Genomic DNA, 23,045 nt, shown 5'->3' with positions numbered 1-23,045 from the left:
TAAGATCATATAACCAGAAATTTAAAAATCAAAATTCAAACTCATCGCCATCTGACTCAAAAGCTCACATTTTAGTCATTCCATAATATTAGCTCCCTAAGATTACTTTCTGTTTGTCCAGTTCAAAGTCAAAAGAAATACACAACATCAAGACTGTAAGCTCTGGAAGGCAGGACCAGAGGCTCGTCTGCCTTGCTCACTGTAGTATATCCAATGCCTGGCATATACCAAACGTTCAGTAATATTTATTGAATGAATGGATGAAAGAATAAACGAGTATCATCTAGTCTGCTCCATAACCTCTCTCCTTTGAAAGTTTTAGGCTTTAGTAGTTTCTGGGATAGCTCTTTCCCTCTGGAGAAAGCCTGGAATAAAGATACTGCAAGTGACTGATTAAAAGGAAATTACCTGCTTTAGATACAGATGAACACATCATAAAATTGAATTCTATTATAAAAGCCGAAGAATCAGACTTAGATTCTCTTTTAAAAGTAGGGATACCCGGGCTTCCGTGGTGGCGCAGTGGTTGAGAGTCCGCCTGCCAATGCAGGGGACACGGGTTCGTGCCCTGGTCCGGGAAGATCCCACATGCCGCGGAGTGGCTGGGCCCGTGAGCCATGGCCACTGAGCCTGCGCGTCTGGAGCCTGTGCTCCGCAACGGGAGAGGCCACAACAGTGAGAGGCCCGCGTACCGCAAAAAAAAAAAAAAAAAAAAAAAGTAGGGATACCCTACCCTGCATAGGTTAACATTTCTGAATAACAGAGTCAATTATATTTCCTACCAGTTACCATGCTACATGTGGAAGATTCTGGAGCAGTAAGTTAGGTGAGAGCTCTTTAGAGAGTGAGATTAAGTTTGAGCCATCTATATGTGAGGCTGATTGGGGCAGAGGAATAGTCTGTGAGAATTATACTTGTGGTGAATTTTATAGAAAATGCCTATTGACCATTCCAGAATAGAACTGAGTTAGAATTAAGAACACAGAAAGTGAAGTAGTACGGAACCCACCTGAGAACACTATAATTTTTACCCTGAGGACTGCCTTTTTATTTTACTGTTTCTCTTATTCATTAGTTTATTGCTTGTTAATGAAGAACTATTGTGATGTTTCTAAGTCCAGTCACGGTGAAATCTGACCACTAGGATGCACATACATTTAGTTATGTGGTGACAGCTGTCAACTTTGAATAGCCTACAAATTACTGCCTTTACAAAGCTGTCAACTTTGAATAGCTGACAAATTGCAGCCTTTCCAAAGGCTGTCTCTTTCATCCCATGTTCAGTATGTCGGCAAACCCTGCTGGCTCTACCTTCAAAATATTTCCAGAATCCAACCTCTGCTGCTAACACTCTGGTCTAAGCCACTATCCACTCACCTGGATTATTACAATGGGCTCCTAACTAGTCTCCTTACTTCAGTCTATTCTCACCACAGCAGCCAGAGGGAGCCTGTCAAAATGCAAATTATTAATAGATGATACACTCCTCTGCTCAGAATTTGCCAATGGTTCCTACATCACATGCCTGTAAAAGCCAAAGTCCTTACAATGGCCTTCATTGGCCCCCGGTCCTCATCTGTGATTCCTCTTTCCCTAGGCCACCACTCTGAGACGACACTGCCTCCTTCCCAGCCCTAAACTGGAAGGCAGATTCCTGCGGAAAGGTCTTTACAACTCGCTATTCCCTCTGCCTAGAATACTGTCCCCCAGACATTTGCACAGCTCAGTCCCTCACCCGCTTCAGGTGTTTACTCAAAATGTGGTCTTCTCGGGCTTCCCTGGTGGTGCAGTGGTTGACAGTCTGCCTGCCAATGCAGGGGACACGGGCTTGAGCCCTGGTCTGGGAGGATCCCACATGCCGCGGAGCAACTAGGGCCGTGAGCCACAACTACTGAGCCTGCGCGTCTGGAGCCTGTGCTCCGCAACAAGACAGGCTGCGACAGTGAGAGGCCAATGCACTGCGATGAAGAGTGGCCCCTGCTCGCCACAACTGGAGAAAGCCCTCGCACAGAAACGAAGACCCAACACAGCCAAAACTAAATTAATTAATTAATTAATTTTTTAAAAATGTGGTCTTCTCAATGAGGCAGTCTCTGGCCACACTTTAAAAACTGGAACCCACCCCTCCCCCCCAAAAAACAAAAAAACTGTAACCCACTCCCTCAGCATTCCCTATCTCCCTTATCTTTCTTCACACCACTTAAGTCTATCATATATTTTACCTTGTTTATTTCCTAACTCTACACATAGAAGGTACTCAATAATATCTGTTGTATGAATGAATGAAAATAATAAATAATAGTAAAAGGTTCTAGAAACATACTAGAAAGAGAAACAGTATAATTCTTTCACCAACATTTCAGTTTTATCTAAGCGTGTAACATACGTAAAACATGGTACTATTCTGGAATAGCTCTCTGCTAGTGAACTATCACATTTCAGGTGCAAGACTCTTGTCCATTCTGGATGCAGCCCTATCCTGACCACTGGCTCTTCTTCAATCCTAGGCCCTCTCCCACTAGGGCTTCTCCATCATTCCCCAGTCAAGACTGTATATTCTCTATACTTTTACTTTGATAGTATGTCAGTAAAGAGGGTGACAACCCACTTAAAAAACCAGAAGAACAGAGACCTGTCTGGAGAATGCACTACAAACTTTTCAGATACACCAATAAATAACTGTCTTAAACAAAACAAAACAAAACCTAAAACAATCCTGATTTGAAAAATCCAAGTGTAGGGCTTCCCTGATGGCGCAGTGGTTGAGAGTCCGCCTGCCAATGCAGGGGACACGGGTTCGTGCCCTGGTCCGGGAAGATCCCACATGCCGCAGAGCGGCTAGGCCCGTGAGCCATGGCTGCTGGGCCTGCGCGTCCGGAGCCTGTGCTCTGCAACGGGAGAGGCCACAACAGTGAGAGGCCCGCGTACCGCAAAAAAGTAAAAGAAAAATCCAAGTGTAAAAAGACATTTTTGAGGCAAACAGGGAAATTCAATTGTGGACCAGGTATTAGATGATTTCAAGGAATTATCGCTAATTTTGTCAAGCACAATAACGGCACTATGATTATGTAAGAAAACGGCCATATTTTTTAAATAGATGTAACCTAAAAGTATATGAAGGTAAAATAGCCTGATATCTGGAATTTACTTTAAAATATATCAGCAAAAAAAGGGGGGCTTCCCTGGTGGCGCAGTGGTTGAGAGTCCACCTGCCGTTGCAGGGGACGCGGGTTCGTGCCCCGATCCGGGAAGATCCCACGTGCCGCGGAGCGGCTGGGCCCGTGAGCCATGGCCGCTGAGCCTGCGCGTCCGGAGCCTGTGCTGCGCAACGGGAGAGGCCCACAGCAGTGAGAGGCCCGCATACCGCAAAAAAAAAAAAAGGGGGGGGAGATAGAGATTGTTTAAATATTAATGCATATCTATTTATGGCATATTATATATTAATTTAAAATAAGGTTTACAAAGATTTCTTAATGAGTGGAAAAATATAACACTATAATAAGCAATAAAAGAATAAAGATTATTTTTATTATATGATTTCAACTATGTAAAACTGAGCATTGAAAAATTCTTTAAGGAAACAGACTAAAAGGTTAAAGCTGATTATATCTGGATGGTGGGAATAAAGGTAAATTAACCTATCAACTTTAGTAAGCTGCCTTATTTAAGGTAAGGCAGCTGTTTTTAAAAAGCTAATACAACGTAAGCATGATCAACGTGTTCAAGATGGTCTTGCTGAGTCTGAAGCATATGTCAGACATCACATTTATTTATGTGAGTCTAAGGCCTATGGCAGAGCTTAGGGGCTGGATGTAAAGGTTTAGAAATCAGTACAGCCCAGAGGCAGTGGTTTGAAAGTACAGAACTGGTTGTAATCTCCCAATGAAGCCTTATCAAGTAAGAAGAGAGGGCTGAGATAAAGCCCTAGGTAACACCAACATTTAGGAAAGAGGTGGAGGAAGAGAAGAGTGAAGGACATAAACAGGAACAGTCAAGGAGAACAAGAAGGACCAGAAGTGTGTGGTAACAAAGGAGTCAAGGAAGTTACATTTCAGAAAAGACCCCTTTGTGTCCAACTCAAAGGGAGGTCCAGGATAACAGTAAGGACTGAGTCATTCGTGACCTTACCAGTAGCTCTGAGTCAAGTGGTGATGATGCCAGAGGACTGAGACATGAAATCAGATTAGGGAAAAGGACACAGAGTGGATGACCCTTTTTTTTTTTTTTTTTTTTTTGCGGTACGCGGGCCTCTCACTGTTGCGGCCTCTCCCGTTGCGGAGCACAGGCTCCGGACGCGCAGGCTCAGCAGCCATGGCTCACGGGCTCATGTGGGATCTTCCCGGACCAGGGCACAAACCCGTGTCCCCTGCATCGGCAGGCAGACTCTCAACCACTGCACCACCAGGGAAGCCCCAGAGTGGATGACTCTTGATTAGACTGAATGGAAGGAAAGAAACACTACTGGGAGGTCCCGTGTGGGGCAAGTTTTTCTTTTAGAGGGCAGGACAGACTCAGGAAGAGCTTCAGGTTGAGAACTTGGAGTAGTAGATGTGGAAAGGTTGATGAAAGGAAATAAAAGAGATCTCAGAATGAAAGAAAAGGAATAACAGGCACAGATGTCTCTGAGTTTGCTTAGAGAGAGCAAAAAGTTGAGAAAATTATGCCCTTTCTCAGTGATGACCTCCCCTTTCTCAGTGAAGTAGGAGGCAAGGAGGTCCACTGGGGTTCAGAGATCAATGTTAGGAAGGTTTGAATAAGTGTGGAAAAGGTTTGGAATAGTCTTAGATGAAAATGGGAGGGACAGCTGCCCAAGGTCATATAAGGGGAAAACAGCAGCGCTGAAAGCCAGCTGAGCTGGAGACCACTATTCAAAAATATTTACTGGGAACTGACCATGTACCAGACACTCTTTAGACACTAAGAGTATACAGTGAACAAAACAGACAAAAATCTTCTGCCCTTATGAAGTTTACTATCTTGTGGTGGAAGGTAGTCAATAAACAAATAAATAATGAAAATAAGTAGTATCATCAAATAGTAATAAGTGCTATGGAAAAAAATAAGCCAGGAAAAGAGGTTAGCGAGGGTCGGCAGTGGGGGAAGTATTATGGTTTTAAACAGGGTGATCAGGAAGGCTTTCCTCAGAGGGCGAGTGAATTTGCAGCAGTGCCAAATCTATACTGTTATACGATTTCCTGAAATGGCATTCTGTTATCCAGATAGGGTAGAAAAGTTAGACTGCAGCATCCACCCAGGGCTGGGATCCTGCCAAATGTCTTGGCAGAAGGATAATACTTCAAATGACTTACAGTAAGGCCTAGCCTGAAGAGGGGATGAAGAAGGATGGAGACTGAACTGATAGTGGGTGGAAGAGACTGGGAGAGCCAAAAGGATAGGAGGTTATGGTCAGAAAGCAGAACGCAGGACTTTAGAATTTCAGAGACGGGGCATCCCCAGGGTCATTTCCTTGGTAGTGGGTGTGGAGGTGGAACGGATATGAAGGTCACTGCAGGTGACAAGATCAAAGAACCTGAGGATGACATAACCCACGTGATCACTGAAGTCACACAGAACAACAGCAGGATTTATGGTAAATCAGTAGTTCTCAAACTTGAATGTGCATGAGAACCACCTGGAGGCTTGTTAAAAGAAGAGACTGCTGGGCCCCACACCCAGAATTTCTGTTTACTAACTCTGAGGTGAGGCCCAAGAATGTGCATTTCTAACAAGTTCCCAGGTATTGCTGACAGCTGCTGATCTGGGACTATACCTTGAGAATCACTGGGGTAGAAAAAAGATACAGGCTAGATGCATTAATAACTGAGGCTGGGGCTGGGAGATGTGGAGGCTAACATGACAAAGATAAGGAGACATGGAAGGGGATGGAGAGAAAAGGTCATGCAGCATTAGCTTCAAAAAAGCAGGGATTCTGATACAAAGGTAGAAGAATAATAGCTTAGAAATGACACTGGGGAAGGAGTGTGCTCTTCCCGTCTTCCAGAAACTAAGGTAAGTGGGATAAGGGAAAACAGCAGGCTCTGAGGCTGTAAGGAAGTGGTGACCCGACAGAAGGCCATAGGTCAATTAAGAGCAGGAGCAGAGCCAAAACAAATAAAGGATATAGGGGGTTTTGTTACTGCAGAATGAGGGATCCAGGCAGTCTGGGAGGACTGGGCAGTGCTAGGTTCTCTCAGTTCAGAGTGAGAGTAAGCAAAGCCCACTCTCAAACAGCCACGGACACTTATATTTGGGGTAAGCCTCTCTTTCCATTCCAATCAAGCTTTCATCTCCACTACTCCACTAAAACTGCTCTTAGCAAGACCAGTAACCTTGAGGAAACTTGCTCAAGCTTCTTAGATAGCCTCATCCACCAGAGGACAGAAAGCAGAAACTAGAAGAACTACAATCCTGCAGCCTGTGGAACAAAAACCACATTCACAGATAGACAAGATAAAAAGGCAGAGGGCTATGTACCAGATGAAGAAACAAGATAAAACCCCAGAAAAACAACTAAATGAAGTGGAGATAGGCAACCTTCCAGAAAAAGAATTCAGAATAGTGAAGATGATAGTGAAGATGATCCAGGACCTTGGAAAAAGAATGGAGGCAAATTTCAAGAAATGTTTAACAGAGACCTAGAAGAATTAAAAAACAAACAAACAGAGATGAACAATACAATAAATGAAATGAAAAATACACTAGAAGGAATCAACAGCAGAATAACTGAGGCAGAAGAACGGAAAAGTGACCTGGAAGACAGAATGGTGGAATTCACTGCTGCGGAACAGAATAAAGAAAAAAGAATGAAAAGAAATGAAGACAGCCTAAGAGACCTTTGGGACAACATTAAATGCAACAACATTCACATTATAGGGATCCCAGAAGGAGAAAACAGACAGAAAGGACCCAAGAAAATATTGGAAGAGATTATAGTCAAAAACTTCCCTAACATGGGAAAGGAGAGAACCACTCAAGTCCAAGAAGCGCAGAGAGTCCCACACAGGTTAACCCAAGGAGAAACACGCCGAGATGCTAGTAATCAAATTGGCAAAAATTAAAGACAAAGAAAAATTATTGAAAGCAGCAAGGGAAAAATGACAAATAACATACAAGGGAACTCCAATAAGGTTAACAGCTGATTTCTCAGCAGAAACTCTACAAGCCAGAAGGGAGTGGCACGACATATTTAAAGTGATGAAAGGGAAGAACCTACAACCAACATTACTCTACCCAGCAAGGACCTCATTCACATTCGATAGAGAAATCAAAAGCTTTACAGACAAGCAAAAGCTAAGAGAATTCAGCACCACCAAACCAGCTCTACAACAAATGCTAAAGGAACATCTTTAAGTGGGAAACACAAGAGAAGAAAAGGACCTACAAAAACAAACCCAAAACAATTAAGAAAATGGTAATAGGAACATACGTATCGATAATTACCTTAAACATGAATGGATTAAATGCTCCAACCAAAAGACACAGGCTCGCTGAATAGATACAAAAGCAAGACCTATATATATGCTGTCTACAAGAGACCCACTTCAGACCTAGGGACACATACAGACTAAAAGTGAGGGGATGGAAAAAGATATTCCATGCAAATGGAAATCAAAAGAAAGCTGGAGTAGCAAAACTCATATCAGATAAAGTAGACTTTAAAACAAAGAACGTTACAAGAGACAAGGAACGACACTACATAATGATCAAAGAATCAATCCAAGAAGAAGACATAACACTTATAAATATATATGCAGCCAACACAGGAGCACCTCAATACATAAGGCAACTGCTAACAGCTATAAAAGAAGAATTGACAGTAACACTATAATAGTGGGGAACTTTAACACCTCATTTACACCAATGGACAGATCATCCAAACAGAAAACAAATAAGGAAACACAAGCTTTAAATGACACAATAGACCAGATAGATTTAATTGATATTTATAGGACATTCCATCTGAGAACAGCAGATTACACTTTCTTCTCAAGTGCGCATGGAACATTCTCCAAGATAGATCACATCTTGGGTCACAAATCAAGCCTCAGTAAATTTAAGGAAATTGAAATCATATCAAGCATCTTTTCTAACCACAACACTAGGAGATTAGAAATGAATTACAGGGAAAAAAACATAAAAAACATAAACACATGGAGGCTAAACAATACATTACTAAATAACCAAGAGATCACTGAAGACATCAGAGGAAACCAAAAAATACCTAGAGACAAATGACAATGAAAACACGACTATCCAAAACCTATGGGATGCAGCAAATGCAGTTCTAAGAGGAAAGTTTATAGCAATACAATCCTACCTCAAGAAACAAGAAAAATTTCAAATAAACATCTTACCCTTACACCTAAAGGAACTAGAGAAAAAAGAACAAACAAAACCCAAAATTAGCAGAAGGAAAGAAATCATAAAGATCAGAGCAAAAATAAATGAAACAGAAACAAAGAAAACAATAGCAAAGATCAATAAAACTAAAAGCTGGTTTTTTGAGAAGATAAACAAAATTGATAAACCATTAGCCAGACTCATCAAGAAAAAGAGGGAGAGGACTCAAATAAAAATTAGAAATGAAAAAGCATAAGTTAAAACAGACACCACAGAAATACAAAGCACCATAAGAGACTACTACAAGCAACCCCATGCCAATAAAATGGACAACCTGGAAGAAATGGACAAATGCTTAGAATGGTATAACCCTCTAAGACTGAACCAGGAAGAAACAGAAAATATGAACAGACCAATCACAAGTACTGAAATTGAAACTGCGATTAAAAATCTTCCAACAAACAAAAGTCCATGACCAGATGGCTTCACAGGCGAATTCTATCAAACATTTAGAGAAGAGCTAACACCCATCCATCTCAAAGTCTTCCAAAAAATTGCAGAGGAAGGAACACTCCCAAACTCGTTATGGGAGGTCCCCATCACCCTGATACCAAAACCAGACAAAGATACTACAAAAAAAGAAAATTACAGACCAATATCACTGATAAATATAGATGCAAAAATCCTCAACAAAATACTAGCAAACAGAATCCAACAACACATTAAAATGCTCATACACCATGATCAAGTGGGATTTATCCCAGGGATGCAAGGATTCTTCAATATACGCAAATCAATCAATGTGATACACCATATTAACAAACTGAAAAATAAAAACCATATGATCATCTCAATAGATGCAGAAAAAGCTTTTGACAAAATTCAACACCGATTTATGATAAAAACTCTCCAGAAAGTGGGCACAGAGGGAAACTACCTCAACATAATAAAGGCCATATACGACAAACCCACAGCAAACATCATTCTCAATGGTGACAAACTGAAAGCATTTCCTCTAAGATCAGGAACAAGACAAGGATGTCCACTCTCACCACTATTAGTCAACATAGTTTTGGAAGTCCTAGCCATGGCAATCAGAGAAGAAGAAGAAATAAAAGGAATACAAGTTGGAAAGAAGTAAAACTGTCACTGTTTGCAGATAACTTGATACTATACATAGAGAATCCTGAAGATGCCACCAGAAAACTACTAGAGCTAATCAATGAATTTGGTAAAGTAGCAAAATACAAAATTAATGCACAGAAATCTCTTGCATTCCTATACATTAATGATGAAAAATCTGAAAAAGAAATTAAAGAAACACTCCCATTTACCATTGCAACAAAAAGAATAAAATCCTAGGAATAAACCTACCTAGGGAGAAAAAAGCCCTGTATGCAGAAAACTATAAGACACTAATGAAAGAAATTAAAGATGATACAAACAGATGGAGAGCTATACCATGTTCTTGAATTGGAAGAATTAATATTGTGAAAATGACTCTACTACCCAAAGCAATCTACAGATTCAATGCAATCCCTATCAAATTACCAATGGCATTTTTTACAGAAGTAGAACAAAAAAATCTTAAAATTTGTATGGAGACACAAAAGACCCCAAATAGCCAAAGCAGTCTTGAGGGAAAAAAACCGAGCGGAAGGAATCAGACTCCCTGACTTCAGACTATACTACGAAGCTACAGTAATCAAAACAATATGGTACTGGCACAAAAACAGAAATATAGATCAATGGAACAGGATAGAAAGCCCAGAGATAAACCTATGCACCTATGGTCAACTAATCTATGACAAAGGAGACAAGGATATACAATGGAGAAAAGACAGCTTCTTCAATAAGTGGTGCTGGGAAAATTGGACAGCTACATGTAAAAGAATGAAATTAGAACACTCCCTAACACCATACACAAAAATAAACTCAAATGGATTAGAAACTTAAATGTAAGACCAGATACTATAAAACTCTTAAAGGAAAACATAGGAAGAACACTCTTTGACATAAATCACCGCAAGACCTTTTTTGCCCACCTCCTAGAGTAATGGAAATAAAAACAAAGATAAACAAACGGGACCTAATGAAACTTAAAAGCTTTTGCAAAGCAAAGGAAACTACAAACAAGACAAAAAGACAACTCTCAGAATGGGAGAAAATATTTGCAAACGAATCAACAGACAAAGGATTAATCTCCAAAATATATAAACAGCTCATGCAGCTCAATATTAAAAAAAAAACAATCCAATCCAAAAAATGGGCAGAAGACCTAAATAGACATTTCTCCAAAGAAGACATACAGATGGCGAAAAAGCACATGAAAAGCTGCTCAACATCACTAATTATTAGAGAAATGCAAGTCAAAAGTACAATGAGGTATCGCCTTACACCAGTCAGAATGGGCATCATCAGAAAATCTATGAAGAACAAATGCTAGAGAGGGTGTGGAGAAAAGAGAACCCTCTTGCACTGTTGGTGGGAATGTAAATTGATACAGCCACTATGCGGAACAGCATGGAGGTTCCTTAAAAAACTAAAAATAGAATTACCATATGACCCAGCAATCCCACTACTGGACATATACCCAGAGAAAACCGTAATTCAAAAAGACACATGCACCCCAATGTTCATTGCAGCACTATTTACAGTAGCCAGGTCATGGAAGCAACCTAAATGCCCACTGACAGATGAATGCATAAAGAAGATGTGGTACATATATACAATGGAATATTACTCAGCCATAAAAAGGAATGAAATTGGGTCATTTGTAGAGACGTGGATCAATCTAGAGACTGTTGTACGGAGTGAAATAAGTCAGAAAGAGAAAAACAAATATCATATATTAACGCATATATGTGGAACCTAGAAAAATGGTACAGATGAACCGGTTTGCAGAACAGAAATTGAAACACAGACGTAGGGAACAAACGTATGGACACCAAGCGGAGAAAGAGGCGGGGCGGGGGGGCGGTGGTGGTGCGATGAATTGGGAGATTGGGATTGACATATATACACTAATATATATAAAATAGATAACTAATAAGAACCTGCTGTATAAAAAAATAAATAAAATAAAATTCAAAAAAAAAAAAAGACCAGTAACCTTCACATTGCCAAATCCAATAGTCAATGTGCAGTTATCCTGCTGTACTGATCAACAGCATTTAGCACAATTATCACTGCCTCCTCCTTGAATTTCTTTACTTGGTGTTTAGAACGTTTCACATCCTAGTTCAGTTTACTCTTTCTCCGTTTCCTTTACTGGATGCTCATTTTCCAGCCAAGCCTAGGTAGGCTCCATCCTCACTCTTTTTTTGTCTAACTACACTCACACCTTAGGTGACCTCCTCTAGTCCATTAAACACCATCTCTACACTGACAATGCCCAAATTTAAATCTCCAGTCCAGATCTCTTCTGTGAATTTTATATTCAACTCTCTATTTAACATATCCATATGGCAGTCTAGTAGACAACTCAAATCTAATAAATTTAACCAAATTCTTTATCTTTCCTGAACAAGGAGGAGACAAAGCAAAACATACGCAAAAACACGTTTTCCAACAAGGAAAGGCTAAGAAGTTGTCACAGATTGGAGGAGAATAAGGACACATGCTGATTAAATGCAATGTGATATCCTGGATTGCACCCTGGAGCAGGAAAAGGGTATTAGTGGGAAAACTGGTGAAATCCAACTAAAGTCCGGGGGAATTCCCTGGCGGTCCAGTGGTTAGGACTCTGTGCTTTCACTGCCAAGGGCACGAGTTCAATCCCTGGTCAAAAAACTAAGCTCCCACAAGCCTCGCTGGAAGCCTCGCGGCGTAGCCAAAAAAAAAGTCTGAAGTTTAGTCAATACCATGGTACCAGTGTTAATTTCTTAGTTTTGACAAAGATGTTAACATTACAGGGAGCTGGGTGAAGAGTGTATGGGAATTCTCTGTTCTATCTTTGCAAACTTTCTATAAATCTAAAATTATTCCTAAGTGAAAAGTTTAAAACACGAACACTGCTTTCCCCTCCCATGCGCTACCACTGCACTGTGCAGCAATTCTCGCCTTCCACATTGCTCAGGCACAACACCCTGGCTGCGTCCTGGACTCCTCTCATGCTCCCGCATCCAACATCCAGCCTATCTGTAAATTCTGTCAGCTTTACCTCCCAAATACACCCAGAGTCTAACCAATTCTTACCTCTTTCACCACTGATACCTTCATCCAAGTCTCCATCAAGTACCTGAATTACCACAACAGCCTCCTAACTCATTCCCTTGCTTCCTTAGGGCCCATTCCTCACACAGCTGACTGAGTGATCATTTTAGAATGCTTGTAAGATCATGCCATCCCGTCTCCAAAAACCTCCCAGCTACTTCTCACCTTCCTACTCAGAACCAAATCTAAGAGCCTCATATGACCCAGTCCCTGTGATTTCTCTGACCTCCCCTACTGCCCACCTCTTCATTGCTCACAATGGCCCCCTCCCACCCCAATCTACACTTGCTTCTCTCTCTGCCTGAAATGCCCTTCTCCAGAGAGCCACGTGGTGCACTTCTGCACTTCCTTCTGGTCTATGTTCAAATGTCTCCGTATCAAAGAGACCAACCTATGTAAACTGGCGCCCCTGTTACTCTGTCCTCTTAACCTGCTTTATGGGACCTCCCTGGTGGCACAGTGGTTAAGAATCCGCCTGCCAATGCAGGGGACACAGGTCCGAGAAGATCCCACAGGCCGTGGAGCAACTAAGCCCCCGTGCACCACAACTACTGAGCCTGCGCTCTAGAGCTCACGAGCCACAACTACTGAGCCCGTGTGCCACAACTACTGAAGCCCACGCGCCTAGAGTCCGCTCTCCACAAGAGAAGCCACTGCAATGAGAAGCCCGCACACTGCAACGAAGAGTAGCCCCCGCTCGCCACAACTAGAGAAAGTCCACACGCAGCAATGAAGACCCAATGCAGCCAAAAATAAATTTTTTAAAAACCCTGCTTAAAAAAACAAAAAAAACCCAACCCTGCTTTATATTTTAGCTCTTATCACCTGACATATTAAATATTTAAGTGCTTTCTACCGGTCTTCCCTACCAGAATGTAAATCTCGTTAGTGCTGTATTCCCAGTACCTAGAACAGTGCTTGGCACACAGCATCTACTCAATAAATATGAATAAAGAGGTCTCAAGAAAATGCTGGGATGTGAAGCCAGAAAGATTTGTTAGGTAGAACTCTAAGGTGGCCTCCAAGATTCCCAGCTCCTGGTGTGCATGCCCTGGATAATCTCCCCTCAAGTATGGGTAGACCTGATCTAATCAAGTGAGCCCTTTTAAAAGAGTCTAGTGATCAGAGACAGAAGTCAGAGAGATGTAAAGAATCTGTAGCAAATTCTTTCCTGTAGGCTCTGAAGAAGCAAACTACCATGCTGTGAAGGGGGCCATGTGGTAAGGAATTGCGGGTGGCCCCTCGGAGCTGAGAGTGATCCCCAGCCAGCAAGAAAATGGGGACCTCGATCCTACACCCATTAGGAGCTAAATCCTATCAACAACCAGTGAGCATCAAGAAGGACCCCACACATCAGATAAGACTGCATCCCTGGCCAAATTTCAGTCCTGTGAGACCCTGAGTAGAAAGCTCTGCTAACCCGTACCCAGACTCCTGACCCACAGAAACCATGACATGGTAAAGTTGTGTTATCTTAAGCCACTACATTTGTGGTAATTTGTTATGAAGCAATAGGAAACTATCAACCAGCCTTGAGGATTCAAGAACAACTCTGGTATAACATTGCCTTTGTTCACACACAAGTCGAGATCCCAAGAAGGACTGCCTGGTGGAGCAAATGAGAACTAGAACTATAGGCCTGTGTAAAAACAGGCCCGGGCAGGTGGTGGCTCCCTGTGTTAGGTTGTATGTCACATTAAACTGGAGGGAGACCAGAATGGTGAAGGTCCATGAGAAAAAGCTGGTGGAATGAAGCTATTTAGCCTGGATAAAATATATACTCAGGGTAAAATGAGAAGTGTCTTCAAATACTGCAAAGAGCTGATGTGTAATGAGTGGGAAGGAAGCTGTGAGGAGAGAGACTAGCTGCTGTGTAGTTCCAGAGGACAGAATTTGAACTAGGAGATAGGAAATATTTATAGGAAAGAAGTTTTCAGTTTAATGTAAGAAAGAACTTTCTAACAGTCAGAGCTGAGTACCTACTGTGTTCTAAGAGCTGTGCTAGGCAATAGAGATATAAAACTGAAAGGAAAAATATGGTCTCTGCTTTCAAGGACCATATAAACTAGTGGAGGGCACTGACACATAAACAAATGATGGTTTCCAGTGGTAAGTGCTATAAAGAAGCATATATATGTAAGGGAAGGACATATCACAGGGCTGGAAAAGATTAATGCTATCTGTGGAGGTGACAAAAAGGTTTTCTGGACATGTGACTAAACTATAGCTTTTGAAATATGAGTAAGAATTCACCAGTGAGCTGAGTAGTAGACAGTGTAGACAGAAGGAGCCACATATGCAACAGCATGGAAAGATGACAGTATAGAGTCCAGGGAGTAAAATGTGGTGGGGACTGAGGCAGCAGAAGATGAGGCTGTTGGGTAAGGCAGAAGGCAGAATCTGTAGGTGACGAGAAAAAGTGAACAGAATTAAGCAGGGGAGTGACGCAGGTCAATACGTGTTTTAGAAAGATCACTTTCTGATGCTGACGTAAGAGGTGAACTCAAAGAGAAAAACTGGAGATGGCAAGATTAGTTAGGAACTGTTGCAGATAAGCAGACAAGAGGTGATGCAGGCTGGAACCAGGAGAGGCAGTGGAGATGTTACCACCCCCTACTTGTGCTTTCAGAATTCAAAACAAATCTTGTAACCAAACATCTATACCACCCATACCTGCACTTTTTAAATTCCTTACTTGTTAAGAAAAACGTTCCTTACCTGTATTTGCTTATGATATATAAAAACTAAGTAAGTGGTTACCTATTGGGGAGGGGGGCAGGTGGTGGCAGGACCCAAGGAGATGATGAACAAGGAGAGAAAGAGACTTTAACTATGTACGTTTTTATATTTTCTGGTTTCTAAATTGTATTAATGTATTACCTATTCAGAAATTAAAAAAAAAAAAAGAGAGAGAGAGAAAACATTTCCACCCATTCAGATAGGTTTACCTGTATGTGTTTCCACATTCTTTAGCATGTGGTTCTGTTTGCCTCGGGGGAAAGATGCTACCTGAGGATCCTGCCTCCTTACAGCACATTTCTCCGGGTCAACCCTTCTGGAAGACTTGCTGGCAACTGCCAAGTTCCCATTGTCACAGGCAGATTTTGCTGGTCTTTCATTGAGATTTTCCTTTGGAACAGAGGCCATGTTGCTTCTGGATCCTGCGTTTGTTTGCCGTTGGCCCTCCTGTTTTGGTGGATTCCTGCCTGGTCGTGGCCTGGCCCCCTCCACTTCCCAGGGAGGCCTCTTCTGTGGGTATCTTCTCTGCTCGCTGCGCCTGGCCCCATACCCATCCGCTACTCCTTTTCTAGAGGATGCATCTGAAGAATCAGGGTGGATAACCCCCACAGGTTTGGTGTTTTCAGGTCCCGCCTCCTCAGGTTTGGGAGTCATTCTGTGACCCCACTCACTTTTGAGTTTCCCCTTGACTTTTGGTCCTCTACCATAGCTGTATACAAATTGGGTTGCCTTTTTGGGTTTTGCTCCCCTGGGATCTGCACCGACAATTTCCTTCTCATTCTCAGAAGGGCTGTGCTCTCTGAGGTTTGTCCCACTCTCTGACTTGGCCACACTTTCTAAGCCAGCTGCATCTGAGGTCTGGTCAGTGAGACCCTGTGTTCTCTTGACTCTGATATGCTGCTTTTCACTCCTCAATTTCTGCCAAGGTTGATTTGGAAGGCCATGGTTCTTGAGTGATTTATTAGTAGCAGAGGATTGGAAAGAAGTCTGTTGACTCTTAGGTTTGCTTCCTGAAAGATAACTGTGATGAACAGCAGAGATGTCATCATAAGGGACTTGCCTGGAAAGGTGACAGGGAGGTGGTGAACTATAATTTCTTCTACCAATTTTATTAGAATCTAGTCTCCTTTGACCCCCACAGTTTAGACCAGAATTTTTTCTCTCCTGAGGAATGAACTCAGCAGCGTCCGTATTCAATTTAAAAGTACCTAGGACATAAGAAACAGACATGCAGGTAAAGAAATTAATTGGTCACTCATGAAGCCTGAAGACTGTAAGCCGTATCTAAAAGTTACTTTCCTAGGGACTTTGTATAAAACAGTCTCTATACGAGGTCTATGTTTCCTGTGAAGGTGGTAGGTTCAAGGTGCTTGTGGAAGACTGATCATCTCATAACCAGCAGCCTCACCAACAGCTACTGCTGAATTGCTAAGGAAAACTGCTCACCTGGGCTACCAGGTATTATTTATAAACGTGTTTATCTTTATCGACAAATGTGAGGTCAGCAAACAGTTCGGGGTGAGACACCAATCAGCAGGTTCAATGTGGTATTTCAAAACTCTAAGATAGCATTAAGTAAACAGGCTTTGGAGTCAGCCAAAATCAGTTTAAAGTCTGGCCCTCCAACTTATAGTATGAGTTTAGGGATACCACCTGATTGCTTTTAGCCTTAGTTTCCTCATACGTGACAAAAGCTGATAATACTATTCCAAAGGGTCATTGTGGAATTTAAGTAAGACTTCACACAGACAGTACTTAGCAGGATCAGTACATCTCATCTCTTCTCCCCAGGAATATATTTTAGGTTTTCCATACAGAATCTCTGTAATATGGTCCAGAATTCCAGAGTCTCAAAAATTAAGCACATGCCCCTTCAACCTACTCATTTTTACCCCCTAACATGCTTCTTTATAGTCAACTCAGTCTCTGAAGTCCAAAGATGAAATGATTTGCCTAAGGATACAAAACCAGTTAGTAGCAAAGTCAGAACTATGTGTAGCATACAGAATATTCTATGAATCAACAGGGCCTGGAATTTGCGTTTAAATCCCTGCCCATCACTTGTGTCTTTATGCGAGTTACTTAATCTCAATAATGGAATAGTAAAGAGTTGCTACTTCAAAGAGTTGCTATGAAGATTAAAGCAAGGTTAGTAACATGTATAAAGTGGTTAAAATAGTGCTTTATTATTGCCGTTAGGACTACAAACTATCTGAAACACAGACTTGACCACAGATGGGTGCAGTGCACAGCCTATGGGGTTTCAGGTTTAATAATAAGCCCTAACATTTATTAGGTACTTAACATGTGTCAGGCACTATTCTAAGCACTTTGCATATGTTAACTCATTTAATCTTTACATTCCTGATGAGAAAGTTGAGACACTGTAGAGAGTAAGTAACCTGCCCAAGGCCACAGGGGTATTCCAAAGCAGATTCAGGATTCCACCCCAAGCTATGTGACCCTAGAGATCACACTCTTATACTACGCTCCAATGTGAGAGGTTGGGTGGCCCATACTACAGAAACATATACGTAAGAACTGAGCGAGATCATAAAGGTCACAGGGTAACCTCTCTCTCAATCCAGGATTTGTCCTGAAAGCTTTCAATGGGCAGAATTCTGGGGGTGGGGTGGAGGGCTTTACAAAACGGCAAGAGGATTAGACAAATTCAGAAGGTGGCAGAGAAGCTGTTCCAGAAATATAAGAGATAACTTAGAGGGGTGAATGGGTAGATTAGACCAAGTGGGTATTGTGTAGTTTTCTTCTGCTTGAAGAAGGCTGTAAAAGGGGCAGAAAAACATCAGTAAAGTTGTCCAGAATAGCCTGGTAAAGGATGGGAAGAGGGTGTTTTCATGTTAAGCAGCAAAGAGTTGATGCAACTTGAGAATCTAGACGGGCAGCACCTATTCATATAAAGTATGTGTTCCACCAGACATGAGGCAGTGGGCAAAGCCCTCTGAAAGATCCTTAAGAGACATAAGGAAGGGGGAAAGGGCACAGGAAACTGAACACAAAGATCTGAGACACCTTTATTTTTTCACTATTTTGAGCAGCTGTAAGTTACTCAACAAATAGGATGTCTCATCCCCAAGGCTTGGCTATAGTGCAAGTGGTACCCAAGATAAGATCAAGATAAAATAAGATAAGATCCAAGATAATACCATGGTAGGTGACCAACGGGTGGGTGGAGCAGAGTAAGGGAAAATCCAACTGTAGATTATAGAGTCCAGAGACAAAGTTGGCACTGGAGAGTCTGCCCATGGGCAGGAAGATACCCCTTGGACTGGGCTGGTGTTCCAGGACAACAGCAGGTAAGAGAATTAAACCTTGAGTGGGGATGGAGGTGTGGGTTAGAGATGATGCTGAAATAAGAACATGGAATAGGAACTAAGGCAAAAACAAACTAAGGCACAGGAGACAGACTGGGGAGGTCTTTGGACTAGGAGATTTTGCCTCAGTAGGTGGGGCAGAGGTTGTAACCTGGGGCACAACACCATAGCCCCAAACTATGACTCACAACTAGCCCCACTCAATTCTGCTTCAAACACTGAATGGTGTAGAAATGGGCCAGAAGTAAGCCTAACGATAGGAAGACCAACGGATCCAATTTAGAGGATTTGGGGAAAAAATGGGTGGGAGAAGAACAAAACACCAGCCTAACAAGGTCCCTACACTCCAAGATGAATTGATACCTAAATCAGGACTAGGGTACACCAATGCAGTGTGTTATCCAACTTTTCTGACCAAGACCCACAGTAGTAAATACATTTTACCTGCCACCAAGTAAACAAATACATATATACTCTTCTCGGTGCCCCAACAGCTGGTAGGTAGCAGAACGAAGACTCAAATTCATGACTGTTCACAAACCTCATGCTGCACACTGTTGCCCTGTTTTTCAGAAAGAGTGGGTCATGAAATCAAATCATGCAGTGGGTTGGGACAAGTGTTTTTTCAAACGAAATATGTAGTAGAGTGCATTGCATATAGGAAGGAAAACCACTGCTTCTTGAAATTTTTGGTTCGCTTTTATATTTATGTCTGTGTGCACTGAGATCACCATGTAAAATATTCCTTTCCGGTCACTGTCCAAAGAGTTGGGAAAACAAAGATCTAAGGTACCCCGAAGGAAGTGGAAATGGATGTTTTATTAACAGCCAAATGAGGCTGTCTCTGCACACACAGGCAACTCCGGGAGGAAAAGTAAGCTAACAATTGTGTAACAGGTACAGCAGCGGCGGGAACCTTCACTGTAATTTACTTATTTACTCCCAATTCACAGATGAGGAAAACGAGACTTCACACTGAGACTTCGTGGCAGGCTGACACTGGAAACCACGGGTGCTCGGCTCGCGCACGCGCCGCTGCCCCAGGACGCACGAATACATCTTAAGCGCAGCGAGCAAACCCGCCGTGCGTCGAGAGCCCAACACCGTCACTGGCGGTGACCCGGCCGACGCCCGCCTGTCGGATATCGCTGCCCTAGGAAGGCCGGGCTGAGCCCTGGAGAGGGCGGGACACCCACATCGACTCAGCAGGACAAACCCATTCTCCTTAGAAACCAGATGCCGGGCTTCACTACGCAGTCAAGGATGGTTAAGATCTCGGTTCGCACGACGCGCGTGGCTTGGCCCTTCCGAGCCACTATCTCCAACCCTAGTACGCGCCACTCTCGCGATACGAATGGCCGGTGCCCTAGGACTCGTCACTGACTCAATTTCCGCTCCCCGAGAGGGGCCCAGTCCCGCGCGGGCCAGGACAGTACCTGAAACAGGAGGCGCCTCCGCCATCCCGTGCCGCAACACCTAAAGCGAGCCCTGCAGCCCAGCGAGCGCTGTCACCCGGTCACGTGCCTTGGACTTCCGGCGCCGCGACAATATTCGCTTCTGCGCGCCCGGTAGACGGCCACGGAGTTTGCGCGGCCCGAGTCAACTGTGCGGTGCGTCCGTGACGTCAGGCAGGCGCGCCAGGCTCCGGGCTGAAGGAGGTTGCTAGTGCTGTAGGTGGCTAGGATACCAGGAGGATAGGCGGGCCCGGACTTGCGTAATCAATAGTTGTTTTCTTTTGAGAGTCCCTGTGCGCTCCTGTTTCACCCTCCCACCCAACCAGCTTCACCTGGTTTCTGGAGTCACCTCAGACAGCACCTCCTTACTAGAGTAGTTCAGGCTTAGGATTAAAACAAAAACTAAGTAGTCAAAAGGCGGTCTGGGAAAAAATACCTGCAAAACAAACGATCAAAGGCTAACGTATTATAAATCAGTTTAGAAAACGAACACCCATTTATTAGAAATGATAAAGGACTTGAACGAGCAGATGGACACAACGTGAGGGGGGAAAAGTTTGGAGGCACTGATAATTTTTTTTTTTTTTGCAGTATGCGGGCCTCTCACTGTTGTGGCCTCTCCCATTGCGGAGCACAGGCTCCGGACGCGCAGGCCCAGCGGCCAGGGCTCACGGGCCCAGCCACTCCGCGGCATGTGGGATCCTCCTGAACTGGGGCACGAACCCGTGTCCCCTGCATCGGCAGGCGGCCTCTCAACCACTGCGCCACCAGGGAAGCCCGGCACTGATAATTTTTAAAGTGCAAAATGTTTTTGAGCGAATGTGTGGCGTTCTTTTGTTTGTGTGTTTTGTTGTTGCATTACTAACTAGAACACAACGTTTAAGTGTGAAGCACCTGCATTTGTAAAGTAATTCACTGGTCCAGGCTTCCCCCAAAACACAAAATAGAGTCATTCATTCACATACATTGTAATGCCTATTTTTGTCTTAGGCATTGCTCTAAGTGCTGGAGGTTAATGGTGAAAAAGACAAACATGGTCTCTGCCCTCAATGAAGTGCATTGTCTAGTAGGGGAGGTTAAAACTAAGTAATTTATATTTACAAGCTAATAATTTGCTTTATGAAAGAAATAAGTAGGGTAGCAGTGATAGAGACTTACTAGGATCTGCTCTAGAAAAGGTGGCCAGCTTTCTTTGAATAAAAGGACAGATGAGAAGGGTAAGCTATGTGAAGATTCAGAGGGAATAGCATGTGCAAAAGCTATGGAGGAAGGAAAGCGCTTGAAGTGTTCAAGTCATTGAAATATTTGCTGGACAGCAGTAAGCAAGGAGAGTGGCACAGTATGAAACTGGAGAGGTAGGTAAGGAGATCACGTGGATCACCTGCAGACCATGCTAATGGATTTTATTCGAAGAGCAACAGGAAGTTAAAAGGTTCTAAGCAAAGAAATGGTATTGTTACCTAACTGAACACGGGTCTGCTCACTCCATGCGAAGCATAGCCAATCTACTGACACCAGGTTTTGGTGAAGAAAAGTACAGTGCTTATTGCAGGGCACCAAGCAAGAGTGAGAGACAAGCCTCAGATCCACTCCAAATTGGTTTTTAAGTTACGGTTTTTTTCGTTTTGTTTTGTTTTTTAAAGAGGAAGATAAAAGAGGCTGGGATTGATGATCATCTGGTGACATTTCTTAATCATAGTTTCGGGAGTCAGGATGTCTCTGGTTTACAAGTCTCTGGGCTGTGGTCCATGGCTTGGGAGCTCATCTTGTCCTGAGTTTGTAAGTTAATGATCCCTATAATAGCGATTTTAGTACATTAACAATGTTACTGACAACAGCAATTTTCGTCATCTGATTCTGGTTGATTAATGTTCAGTTAGCACAGGATGGAGGTCAGAAGGAACACAAGAAAGGGAATAAAGTCTTGGATAGAGAGATTAATCATAAACTCAGTAAGGGAACTCGGTTTTAGGGGCACTCAGTTTCAGTGTCTGAATTACCCTTAAAGATTTCTCATGCTCCCGGGTGAAGAGTGAATTGTGGGGGAGCAAGAATATAAGTGGGCAGAAAAGTTGCATTTTTGTATTATGTTAATACTGAAGATGGTGGCCTTGGACTAGAGTGACAGCAAATGTGATGGAGAGGAGAGGGCCGATCTAAGGTATATTTGAGATATAACCATTATCCAGCTTCCAAATGTTTTTTAAACCAAAAGGTGTGATGCAATAATCTCATTGTTCTGTTAATTTGAGTTTCTCTGATTACTGAGTCTGAACACTTCTTAGTGCCCTTTTGAGTTTCTCTTTTTAGATTGCTTATTCACATCCTCTGCCCATTTTTCTGTTGGGGTTGCTCAATTTTTCTTGCTGATGGTTTCTTGTACATTGTAGATATACGACTTGTATATCTTGTCAGTTTTAGACATTTCAGCTGTCTTCTATGATGTCCATTAGTTTTATCCTTCATTGATAAAAGGATTAAACATAAATCCTTATTTTTTTTTTTTTTTTTTTTTTTGCGGTACGTGGGCTTCTCACTGTTGTGGCCTCTCCCGTTGCGGAGCACAGGCTCCGGACGCGCAGGCTCAGCGGCCATGGCTCACGGGCCCAGCTGCTCCGCGGCATGTGGGATCTTCCCGGACCGGGGCACGAACCCGTGTCCCCTGCATCGGCAGGCGGACTCTCAATCACTGCGCCACCAGGGAAGCCCATAAATCCTTAATTTTGACAGATAAGTTCATCAAACAAAAAACCTTATCATCCCCTTTAGAAAATACCAGTTGTATCAGTCTGAGTCTAGTCAGGAGAGAGGAACCACATAGTAATTTGAACAGGGAAGGTTTTATTTACTTAAAGACATTAACTATAACAAGGGATTAGAGTAATAAGGGACTGACTAGTAAAGAAGTAAAAGAGAACTCTCAAAGAATACAGGATTAGCAATGTAAGGAACAGCCACTTCCTCT

At 42.7% G+C, this 23,045-nt stretch overlaps 1 protein-coding gene across 7 annotated transcripts in view; it reads right to left on the bottom strand.

Annotated features, from left to right (window-relative positions):
- Positions 1-20,215, bottom strand: part of NFX1 (nuclear transcription factor, X-box binding 1) — an 80,161-nt gene extending 59,946 nt beyond the window's left edge. For 6 of the 7 annotated variants that reach the window (XR_009564357.2, XM_030832688.3, XM_030832687.2 and 3 more), the window contains exons 1-2: positions 20,063-20,215; positions 15,504-16,502 (exon numbers count right to left, since the gene is read on the bottom strand). Coding sequence is in view for 6 of the 7 variants with exons in the window: in XM_030832688.3 (XP_030688548.1) it covers positions 15,504-16,502; positions 20,063-20,087 (1,024 nt within the window). In the remaining variant the exon portion in view is untranslated. The remainder of the gene's footprint in view (positions 1-15,503; positions 16,503-20,062) is intronic. The other variant, XM_060301043.1, reaches the window with a different exon arrangement.
- Positions 20,216-23,045: the final 2,830 nt, after the last annotated feature.

Source organism: Globicephala melas, chromosome 6 (assembly GCF_963455315.2).
Source record: "Globicephala melas chromosome 6, mGloMel1.2, whole genome shotgun sequence".
Taxonomy (NCBI): Eukaryota; Metazoa; Chordata; class Mammalia; order Artiodactyla; family Delphinidae; genus Globicephala; species Globicephala melas.
This window is presented reverse-complemented; position numbering and strand designations above follow the sequence as displayed.